The 12,561-nt window shown below is 31.2% G+C and overlaps 1 protein-coding gene across 2 annotated transcripts in view; it reads right to left on the reverse strand.

Moving 5' to 3' along the window:
- Nucleotides 1-1,222: 1,222 nt before the first annotated feature.
- LOC134680675 (uncharacterized) overlaps nucleotides 1,223-12,561 on the reverse strand; it is a 41,963-nt gene continuing 30,624 nt past the window's right edge. Inside the window, exons 8-11 of one of the 2 annotated variants that reach the window (XM_063539812.1) lie at nucleotides 9,189-9,346; nucleotides 7,549-8,546; nucleotides 7,214-7,224; nucleotides 2,118-2,262 (exon numbers count right to left, since the gene is read on the reverse strand). In XM_063539812.1, coding sequence (XP_063395882.1) covers nucleotides 2,231-2,262; nucleotides 7,214-7,224; nucleotides 7,549-8,546; nucleotides 9,189-9,346 — 1,199 coding nt within the window. In that variant the 3' untranslated portion in view covers nucleotides 2,118-2,230. Of the gene's footprint in view, nucleotides 2,263-7,213; nucleotides 7,225-7,548; nucleotides 8,547-9,188; nucleotides 9,347-12,561 lie in introns of both variants that reach the window. The other variant, XM_063539811.1, reaches the window with a different exon arrangement.

The following is a 12,561-nucleotide window of genomic DNA, read 5'->3' on the forward strand; positions in this document are numbered from 1 at the left end:
TTGGGGTAATAAACCAAAACCGAGGGAAACGCACCAAACACAAGAGGAGAATAACGACACAACACCAAAACATAACACACTCAGAAACGGAAAAAATCCGACGAAAACAACAAATGTAACATCAAAACCAAACACACGAACCTGGGACAGAAAAATACCGTGACACGTCTTAAAGTAATGTGAATTCACACTCAAATATAAGAGAAAACAAACGACACAACGGAAACACAACGTTAAAATGTTACACACACAGAAACGAACATAGAAAACTCTATTACATATGGATAAATGTTAACAGCAAACTTCGCGCCATGTAGATAGATCAACATTGTGAAATTGTCCTTAAAGTTGATGAACCAGAGATATGTCAAATAACGTCTCGTTTCTAGAGAGAAAAAAAAAATCATCGGAAGATACTAATCCCTTGTTGATAAATTCAAGATACTAACGTTAATTGTCATCTTGATAACGTGTCAGACCATTCTTTTATTTGTCTTTGTAAATGTTACATTTACTGTTTTGTCTAGTTTTGGAAATGCCATATGACGTGCTTCAGTACTTATACATTCCGTCATTGTGTTATTGTTTAATTTTAAAGTTATGTAGAATGGTCTTTCAATTTTGCTTATGTGATTGTCTATATGCCTTTTTGAGTTTCCTTGGGGGCTTATTTGTTTGTTTTCTAGTGATTAAGATTGTGATACAATATAAACTGCTGTGCCCCTATTTTTGACATTTTTACCCTTTTTGTGTACTTGTTTTTTTCACACATCGTTGTTAATTTAATGGAGTTGTCTGCATACAAAAGGAAATGCCTGTACAAAGTCAAGAATATGACAGTTGTTTTACAATCGTTTTTTGTGTTTTAGCTGTCGGTTTCGCCGATGTATTAGAGACTTTCCGTTTTAAATTTACCTCGGACGTTTTATTTGGTATTTTACTTTAAATACTATAGGAATTTCGGATAACAGTGATGGTAAATATATGGTTTTGAAAATTAAGTAAACTAACAAGTTTCAAGGACGAGATATAGTCTTTAAGGGTTTCATTCGATTGATTCGAACAAAGTTTTCCTTTGATGAAAGGTGCTAACCTAACAGACTACATGTATATTAGCATCCCTCCGACTATTTGTGTTTATTGCATTGTCCTCTTTTTTCTACAAAATTGGAAATTCATAATTGAAATAAATCTTACAAGTAGAATACAAACAACAGCATATTTCTTTTTAAATTTATTTGTTATTAATTCTGTCAAATTATATATAACCGACGACTTAACATAAGTTAACATTCCAAAGTCCTCAAAAAGACGAATTGATAAACACATTTGTGTCAATAAATTTGAAATTAAGAGGTGATTGCATAAACAATTAAAATATGCAATATTTATCTAAAATTAAGAGAACATATATATTTTGTACTGTGGACCTTTGAAATGTCATACTATATTGTTGTATCATCAGAACATTAAAATGTATTGCAATAGATTGTTTAATCACAGTATTACTATTTTTTTTATACAAAAAGCTTACACTCAACATATTAAAACAATTGATATGCGCGAAAACTAAACTTAAAAGGATATATTTCAGTTTTAAAAATATAAATCTTAATTTAACCCACCCAAAAACATATAGTTAACATAACCCTAATTATAAATCCGGATTCATATAAATTAAAAACGGTTTTATTTCAGTAATACTTAATCTGATCTTTTATCCAACAATTCCCCGATTATTTTCAGTAACTTACATCAGATATGTGTCCTATCCCAAGTAACTGCGTTTGCAATTGGACATTTCCCAGTTAACCATGGTTCAAAACTTAATCTTTTGTTAATATCACACATTCCGATTCAATATAGTAGGTTTTCTCATGACCAAACTAATAACATTTCTCCAACACCAAACCTCAAATGTATCAGTTAAACTCAATTGCGAATTCATCCCAACCCGACATTGATATATATGTTTTAAAGTCCTCTCCCGAACTGATATTTTTCAATTGATCGATACTAATCTCAAAATATTAAATTGTTTAAGCTGTATAAAACATTTCAGAACCTTACCTATAAGGAAACAAGAGTAGATATACAAGATACATAACATATTCAATATAATCACATTTACGTCCAAAACAATCAAACATTTTGATATTTTCTGTTGCTTTATCTTTCTTTGTGTTATTATCTTCTATTATCTTAGCACATCTTTTTAATGTATGGTTGATCAGGAAAGGCCATAACCAAAAACTGTCAAAGCTGTAAAGAAATAAAAAAAAATGTGTCAAACAGATGTACAATTTTGTTTAATATACTGCTTAATAAGATCTGTGTATATGTACACATTGTAATTCAAGAGAGTCTAACGTTTGAACTTAAACAAAAGAAAATCACTAACTTATTACCAACTTATTTGTGTATATAGCTATTAATTAAGAGTACTGTGGATTCATTTTTTTTCGTGGGTATCAATATTCGTGGATTGCTGAAAACTTGCATATTCGTGGATATTGGATTTCGTAGTTTTGTCAATCTCTGTATACAAACCTACTAAAAAAAATGATTTTCGTTAAGATTTGATTTCGTGGTTACACTGTACCCACGAAATCCACGAAAATTGGTATCCAACGAATAATAATGAATCCACAGTATAATACAATATAGACTGCTGTAACACAGTGTTTTATATTTTTATCTTTTATGTCTGTTTGTTTTTTCTCACACATTATTGTTAGTATAATGGAATTCATAGCGAATGTCTTACAAGTGAGATTGTTAGCTTTAAAACCAGGTTTAATCCACCATGATATACATATTAAGGAAATGTCTGTACAATGTCAGGAAAATAATAGTTGTTTTCCATTCTTTTGTTGGTAAACGCTTTTGATTTTGCCATTTGATAAAGGACTTTCCGTTTAAAATCTTTCTTGGAGTTCGGTATTTGTGTTATTTTACTTTTTACTCACTTGCTTATTGATTTAATTAAAATTATAGATTCATAAACATATAGTCGATTATATTTTTACAAATTATTAAGGAAATGTTTTCCATTTCAAAGCAGCTTGGTTAATATGATGCTCATTTTCCGTTCTTTGATAGTATTTGTTAATCATCTGTATTAGTAAAACAAATGACAACAATAAGATGAAGATAAAAAGATATTATCATACTTAGTACTGTTTTGTCGGCAAAGTAGGCACTTTCTTTTCTATCAGCATAAACAGTTATTTTTTCTAAGTTCAGATATAGCCGAACATAAATAAGTTTAGGTATATCGCTGTGAACTTACAGCTGATAAACTAAAACCCTTATCGAATCTACCTCAATACTTTATATGCAGATTTAGGCAAAACTGTTATTTTTGTTTTGTTTTTACTTATTTCAATAGTGTCGTTCTGTAATTTACTCAAATAATATAATCTAATAATAAAGAGCCTCCAATGTCAAATAATTAAAATATACACTTATCAATACCTAAAATTAGATAATACTAGTTAATATTTACAATATCTCCATGCTTTTTCCATCCATTTTGCAATAGTGTTGATATTGACAATTAGTAAGACATATCGACAAAACAGAGGTTAAAGATACCAAAGGAATAATCAAACTTGAAACAGTATACAAAACACAACATAGAAAACTATAGACTTGACAATCGTATAGATTCTATAAACGACTACATGTACTGGCTTCCGTAGCTGCCCAAAACACCTTACACATATACAAATAATTTCGTCTTCAAGCCACTTTTCCAATAATTAACTGTCTTTTCTACTTACTAGTACACTTGGCACAATCATTAACCTAATAATAAATTATTCAAATAAGGCATTTGAAAATTGTGGAACTAATTGCTTTTGGAGTGTCATAAAATTTGTTGGAAGTACTAAATAATTTGCATGCTTATATAGGTGATAACGAATTTGTCAAACGAATGAATTTGTCTACCCTAAAACAAAAAAAAACATTCTATTAAGACCTGCTTTGATACAATAACTGCCCTGGGACTTTTTCTAGATATAATTGTTGTTTAATATAGAGATTCCATATTTTTCATCAAGTTATAGGAATTCCAATAGGAACAAAATATGCACCTCTTATTTTGAACCTGTTTCTATATTATTATGAATTTCAATTTATGACTAAACCCAACAGAGACTCGTCAAAACAACATCTGTTATAAACATTTAATAACACTTTTATATTGTAGATATTTGTATGATGTTTTGGCTCTAAATTATGACGACTTCTGTATGTACACTAAAGAGATGTAACAGCCTGAACTGACTTTAAATAAAGCTAATATTAACAATAAGCAATGTCTTTTTCTTGGTACATGCATAAAGGTCTTAAACGGGAAGATTATTACAAAATATTGTGGTAAAAGAGATTATTTTTCATTTCCTATTGTTAGTTAATCAGTCAAATTTAAGTTTGTGCGGACGATTATAGTCTAAAGCAGCTACCATCAATAGTGTTCCGTTTTGATTACTTCGTTTTAAAAACGCTTCGAAACTCTTTTTATAAGTATGCTTATAAAGAGAACAAACATAGGTGTAGGGTATATAAGATATGGTCCTATATAAAACCATCAACACCATTACGTTATTCGTTTTTGAATGTTTTATCAAGCATAAAAAGGATCATACAACATTCTGTCAATTTGTGTATCTGATTTCAGTTTTTAATGTTCTCTCAAAAATTCAGTAAAAATAATGTCAAACACTTTATCAATTGTATACGTCCGATCCTCTTTTGTGGATTTGCCTTCATAGGAAATGCTCGAAACAAAATATTTTAAAGACAAGGATTTCTAAAAACCGAAACAGTATTTGTTTAGGATTTTGAATACGAGCTTTTTTTTTATTTGAGAGACAAAACTACCATTTAACCAACTACATTATAAACCTGATTACTGTGTTATGTTTGTGCTTGACCGACATTATAAAACGAAAATTAAACGTGCTAAATCACAAGGCTGTTAATATTTTTCCTGGAAATTGCTCTCACTTTTTTGGTTCTCTTACTTCAATATGCTGCTGCTACTTGGTCAATGATCTTACAAACAATCTCCCGCCATCAAGGAGAATACACTATTTTTCACGAATCGAGTAAACATTTATGTGAAACAACTGCCATAATTTTTTACGGGAAACGTATACATGACCTTGATTTTTCTTTCTTTCATAAAACAATATTTAATTGATCTATATTAAATTATATGCTTATTATATTGAAGTGCCTCACACCCCACATGCAAAAAGCAAGCAATTAATCTGACTCTCAAATCGATATCTTTCCATGCAAATAAGAGAAATCGATTGAAAGCTATGCTAGTATAAAAGTCATGCAAAACGTTAATGACTAAAGCAGGAAAGATTAACAATACATAGGATTTTTGGGTAAAAAAATTGATAAATCTATAAATTAGCACTGAACAAATTATAATAAATATGCCTTTTTAACAAAAAGTTGGATAATATGTAGACTGAAATTAAAAATTATGAATTATCTCAACAATGTGAGACCTAAAATGAATTTCTTAATTTTCTTTTTCACTCGTTAAACAAATTATATAACAGTGCTATATGATGCGCAAAAGAAGAATAGAGAAAGGAACAGGGAGTTGCAGGTAAATATGATATAAACGAGGGTTTGGAACATGTTTGTAAAGTTATTTGCATGAAATATGTATGCAGTATATAGAATATATGATTATAAATAAATATATCAAGGAATAACTTCAGGAATTAAAACTCAGCAACCGAAAATGTATTTGCGTATCGTATAACCATAAGGAATCGCTCTACGATAGCTACACTTACTAACATAGATATACTAGAGAAAGCTTGCGGGGAGGACACGAATTTTTCCTGAAAGGTTATGTTGAATAATGTAAAATTCCTATTAACAAACTTTAGATATGCTGATATTAAACTGGTTATTTAAAAAAACCATTACAACCAAACGTTTTCATCGTTATCTTGGTCACGCTTCACACTATCGTGATGCATATGCATGTCAAAATAATCGTCGTAAAAACCACTTGTTTCTTTCCATTCGTTCCTATAACTGATATGTGATACCTCATCAGTGGCGGATCCAGGATTTTTCATAAGTGGGGGCCCACTGACTGACCTAAGAGGGGGCCCGCTCCAGTCACGCTTCAGTGATTCCCAATATAAGCAACCAATTTTTTTCCGAAAAAGGGGGGGCCTCTGCTCATAACTAGTTTACATGTACATAAGGTCAAGAAATGGTTGCAGACAGATTCTGGAACATTTAAATTATAATGAATTACTGTAGCCTTAAATGGTAGATACGAAGTAAGTTAACCAATCAAATGCATTTCAGTTTCAATCTATTTACAGTAAATAAAAAAAAAATGTGGCATGATTGCCAATGGGACCGGTATGAAACAGAGAAGAAATAACAACTATAGGTCACAAAACATCCTGTAACAAAGACCGCGCATAGTCAGCCATAAAAGGGCCACGTAATGATTAATGTATTTAACAAATCAAATGAGAAAACTAACGGTGTGGTGGTGTATAATAAGAAGAAAAACCAAACAAATGTTTCTAATTACCATATACGTGTGCTTATATAAAGAAAAAAATGCCTGCATTCCTCAATTTTAAGTGAAAGTCTTTGTAAGTTATACACAGGAAAGTCGAATATTGGATGGCGAACTTACGAACCTGAGATTAAGTGGAAATGGGGGTCTCGTTTTGTAAGTTTACTAATCAAAATGGCAAAATTTTGAGATGTGTAGTGCTATTGGTGATCTGTCATTTCAGGTGAACAATCAGTGGCAAATCCAGAAATTTTCATAAGTGGGGTCCCACTGACTGACCTAAGAGGGGGCCCGCTCCAGTCACGCTTCAGTGATACCCTATATAAGCAATCAATTTTTTTCCCAAAAAAGGGGCCCCTGCCCCCTTAAATTCGCCTCTGACAATCATGTCGAATACTGCAATAATGAAAGCAAAGTATTTACAAGCTTCACATATTGAATTTGACCTTGCTTAGCGACATTGTGTAAAGCAGTGAAGTGCTACGCTACTGCTTGGTTCGGTCTAACGTCTCTACAAATCAAGGAAAATAGTGTGAATAAGGACCTATTGTAATATCTAGTTTGTGAATGCTAGTGCTAGTGCAACAGTCAACTAAAGCTAACCAACGAAATTTTATAATAGTTGCTTACAATTTCCATTTCTGAAAAATATATTCATATATTTAGTTTCAAGAGTAAGATTTCTTTGTTTCTTAAAAAGATACGTTTCATTAAGGCAACACAAACATTTTGTTATAACACCACGTCATTTGTCAAACGTTGTCTTTCAAAATAATATAATTATATTAAAGAAAAAATATTTGTTTTTGCTAAATGAAAATTTAAAAATTATTCATAACATAATTAGATGTCATGCGTGATAGAAGTATATAAATGCATATGAATATGTTAACACATAATTCGCCTTCCCCTAAGTAGTATTACTAGTTTTATATAGTTGACTCCTATATGCTACTTTGTTTTACCTTGATTGGTGATAGTCAGGATACACTGGAGCTTGTATATAATTTCCGGGTCCATGGTTATTCTGTGACGAATGGGGACTTTGACCAAAATGCTTCTGTAAATGGTTTCCATATTGGTTTGATATTAGCTTCTGTTGATTGAAATTACCATTACCAGATGATTGTATATAGTTATTATTAGGATTTGACGAAACTCTAGATTGTACCGGATTAGCTATAAAATCTGAAAGTCCAGCAAATATCCTGTCTTTGGGCTGTGCTATCCCTGGATGATCATTTGCATGATAGTGTCTTTGGTTTTGAGTGTTCGGTTTAGTGAGTCCGTTCATTTGTGTAAAAATATAGTCCAACAAAGGGCCTGATTTTCCCGCCTTCCGACGATTAGAAAGAACAGAAGCTGTTTCAGGGGTTTTGAAAACATGCATACGTTCGCTGTTGCTATTGCTGAAAGCATGTCCTGTGTTAATTTTATTAACTGGACTTCCTTGTCTAGGATATTGTTGGTTTGATCGTAAATGTTGATAAAGTCCACCATTGATATCATTTGGCTTTATGTTGCCAATGAGCAGACTGTTTCCATTTGATACTATCCCATTGAAGGAACTTTGTCTTTGATTGTTGTATGAATTTGGTGACAATCCACGGTATATGTAATCTGTTCTAGAATTTGCATGGTAATTAGACGACTGTGAATTGTCAACTGGTACCCTGTTTTGAGCCTGTGGTACTGGTACCCTATTTGAAGCGTGTGGTGGTAGGTAATTATTTCTTATCGGACTAACTTTTACCGCCGGAAGCTCAAAATCACGTAGTTGTGGGCGTTGTAATGGCATGACGTTGCTGTAGACTTTTCGACCATTCAACGGCTGTAGTGGTCTGCAATTTTCCCTTATATAGATAGGGTCCGATTTAAAAACTCGACTTGAAACAGAGGATGCTTTTCCCGTGGCAGCAACATGTTCATCCACTTTCTCTTGGAGATGTCTAAATCTATCAAGCTTTAATAAACAAAGTAAAAATAAGATAAATTGCTTCAGTCTCATAAATACAAGATGTTTTTCAAAGAATAAAAGATTCTAGACCGATTCAATATTATGTATACGCTTTATTTAACTGAAATGGGGACGAGTACAACTAAGCTATTGTATATTATTACATTGGTTGAAATGAAATTCTTTGGATCCAAGTCTTATAAAAAGCCATAATTTGTATTGTGAAAGTAATTCTGTAATTCCATTTATGTGACTTCATAAAACATAAGGTTTTCAAGTGATACTATAAAAACAAATATAGATTTATTCGTGCACTATACATATTCATGAGCTGTAGTATTGTTCAATCACTAGTTTAATAGTATTCGTTTATCTACAATAAAAGAAGGACGAAAGATATTAAAGGAACAGTCAAACTCATAAATCTAAAACTGACAACGCCATGGCTAAAAATGAAAAAGACAAACAGACAAGCAATAATTCACATGACACAACATAGAACACTTAAGAATAAACAACACGAACCCCACCAAAATAACTTGTATGACGACCAATGCTGTGTGTTTGTGTTTATGATGTAAAGGAAGAAACTAGAAAAATCTATACTAGTTACGACAGTGACTAGTATTGGTGGTTTCATTTATTTACCTGTCGTTCAGACATAGGAATAGTGTCAGCCATTACAAACCACATGACACTTTCGTAACATGCTGGAGTAGTAAGACTTCCTCTGTAGTGATAAAACGCATTCTTCCGGTGTGGTAAAAAGTCCAGCATCCTCACATTGGAAACGTTTGCCTTTTTACCTATAAAACATGAATATACTAATTCTGATTCCTAATATGATATCTCTAGGTGATGAAAACGAGGCTGTTGTTGTTTCAAATTTCGACATCTGTGTCCTTCTGAGTATTGAAGGATGGCTTTCAATAGAATTCTATTTGTTGTTGAATCTTAGCAATTAACTGAAAGGAGTAGGTACGGTAAGGACCGATTTTGGCCTCAAATTTTAAGTTCATCTGACGAAAGATTTTGACCACTTTTTAAACACTTAAGTGTCTACTTCATTAGAATCAATTAGTATACGTAAAAGATTTCCGCTGATCTAGTCATTAAAAACGCCCCGATTCAAGCTCAAATATGAAAAATCTACCAAATCTGCCGAAAATGTCACTTTTCATATGGTTTTTATCCAAATTGAAAGTGGCCGCATCCGTGTTCATCCTAAACCATTATATATGTTATGTATTATCATCAAATACAACTTGCATTTCAATATAAAGGATGACCACGAATGCGGCCATTTTCGTTTTACAAGAAAACCGTCTAAAATTTAACTAAAATGCGGTAATTGTGAAGATTTCAGTAATTTGGCATGACTTAATGGTGCTAATGCCCGATATATGTGCATTGTACTATAAAAAAAACCCCATATTTATGTAGCAGAAACATTCTACTGTCCAATAAATAACTAAAAGTTTATATTTTAACAATTTTGTAAAACTGCTATGTTTCGGGGCCTAAAAGGGGTCTTACTGGACCTACTCCTTTTGTACTTGATTGAATGATTTACTTTTTGGTATTCAAGTTGTTTATATAGAATTATTTCTGTGAATGTTGAGTGCACTGAAATAATGGCATTTATTTAGAACAATTGTTTGAAATTCCTTACCTTATAATTGAACCTTTGTTATTTATTTAGGGTGATAAAGCGTTGATCGAAACATAGTTTTTCAGAAGCGTTAAGGTTTTATAAAAACTACATCTGTGATAGCATATCATCACGCTCACTATATGAAAACAGTTGAAATCGCGTTTGTCTCATATCATATTTCAGTTGTCAACATATAGTATGGGACTAGATAGCTAGCTGAGGCTCCCTTCGTGTGCGGAATACCCTCGCTGTGTTGAAGACCCATTGTTGCCTTCGGCTCTTTTATGCTCTTTGGTCGTTTCGTCCCCTATTCATTCTCAGTTTCATAAATAATTATATTACAGTCAAAAATGAACTAAATTTGAAGCATATATTTTTGATGATTTCATCATTCTTTTATTTAAAAAGATGATTTAGATAATTAGATTTGATATTGAAATGGTATATAGTAATATTGGTTTACTAGTTTGGTATGCTTTACTGTTTATATTTATCATGCTATAATGTTATTCATATATTGGTGCAGAAACTTTTAGTTTTAGAGTTGTGTTGTTAGGTTATTTTCTAATTTATTTTATCCTATACTTTATCACATTCATTCATAATACAAATATATGGAAATATGGAAATTAATTTTCCCTCTTTCACAATTATTTTGTGTTTCTAGAAATCACAGACCAGTTCGCTTATTAATAGCAATAAGACATTGGAAGTTCCCCCTTTTTGTCTTTAATTTTTTTCCGGAGTTTTGAAATCCTTTGGTTTTATCTATGTAGTGCCATTAAAATTTGGACGACTAACTCTTGCTTTTCTTTTTCTCTTTTAAAGTTTTATAGTTTTCATAGTTCTGAAAGCAATTTTTGAAAATCTTAAAAATCGTTGTAATTTATTCATAGATAAAAAAAAATAATGGCGTCAACGTTAAATGTATGAAAAATCTAGAGAATCACTTCCCGCAATATTTAAATCTCCCATATCTCGAAAACAAGCTCAAAAACGAGCAAATGTAAATCAAATAATATCCGTTTTTTTTTTGTTTTTTTCTAAAAGTATCGAATTAGATACATTTTGTTTCAATGAAAAGGCAATTCTTTTTCCGATAAGGTTTACTTAGTGAAAACTATAAATTCAAGGTAATATATATAGAAAAGAAGATGTTGTATAATTTCGAATGAAACAACTGTCCACAAGAGATCAAATGACACAGAAATTAACAGTGAATGGTTGTTAAGCTAAATTGCTGTACTTCCTCGAATAGTGCTATGTATCATGTACTTAATTAACTGTTATATACGAACTAGTTAATAGTTTGGTGTACTTTAATGATAAAAATGACTGTGCGTAATACATTTGAGGCAATCCTGTTTTCAAATGATATGCGGTTACTTAATAAAGGCAATCAATAAACCAACCTTTCAATTTAGTTGACATTATCATCCATAAGTTTGTTTAGAATGTCAGAAAAACTCATGTATGAAAAAATAATAAGTTCAATTAAAGGACAAGGCTCGCCCATCACTTCATAACTGATAATTATTGTATAGATATAAGTCTGGTGAAAAGGTCAATCATCAAACAGTTTCCGTCCCTCTCTACCGGTCAATAACATTCTAATTTAACCTATACCCTCACTGTAAACCAGTCACAATTTTTTTTTTTTATATATACAATTGTTTTAATTACTCATTTGTACAAAGTTGGTTATATATACAATGCATAAAATGAATATTCATTTAAAAACAGGTCTATACGGCCACTTTGTGTTATATTTGAAAACTATGCATTTTCAGATAAACCAAAATCGGTTACAAAATTTACGACAGTAAAATAACATCATCAATTATATTCTTAAACGCCTAAAACGTTCTTCAAAATCGTCGAAATCGACTTTATTTGAGGAATGTCGTGTAACTTATATATACAATTGTTTTAATTACTCATTTGTAAATGGGAAAATCCAAGTTAAACACATCCGTCTTTATTGATGTATATGCATTAGACTTATCATTCAATACTTACAAACTGATATCCCACAAGTTATATCAAACAAGTTTTGTTTTAATTAAAAAAATACATGCAATGCGTAACATACAAATGAGCTTTTGTATTAGATAAATGCAAGAAATGAATGAAAATACGATCTTCTAAAAAGTTGAAATTTTGTCATGACATTTGTGAAAGGCAATTGAACACTTTGGATAAAGACTGGTATAATGTGTTTATTATTATTATATTTTATATTCTCATTCAATCACATATATCTTAAAATCATCTCTGTTGTAGAATTATTTTGTCATGATAACATAATATAGTCGGATGCTTTATCGCATAATTCATTGACCTTCAAAACGGATTGTTTTTCCAAAA

This window comes from Mytilus trossulus, chromosome 8, assembly GCF_036588685.1.
Source record: "Mytilus trossulus isolate FHL-02 chromosome 8, PNRI_Mtr1.1.1.hap1, whole genome shotgun sequence".
Lineage (NCBI taxonomy): Eukaryota > Metazoa > Mollusca > Bivalvia > Mytilida > Mytilidae > Mytilus > Mytilus trossulus.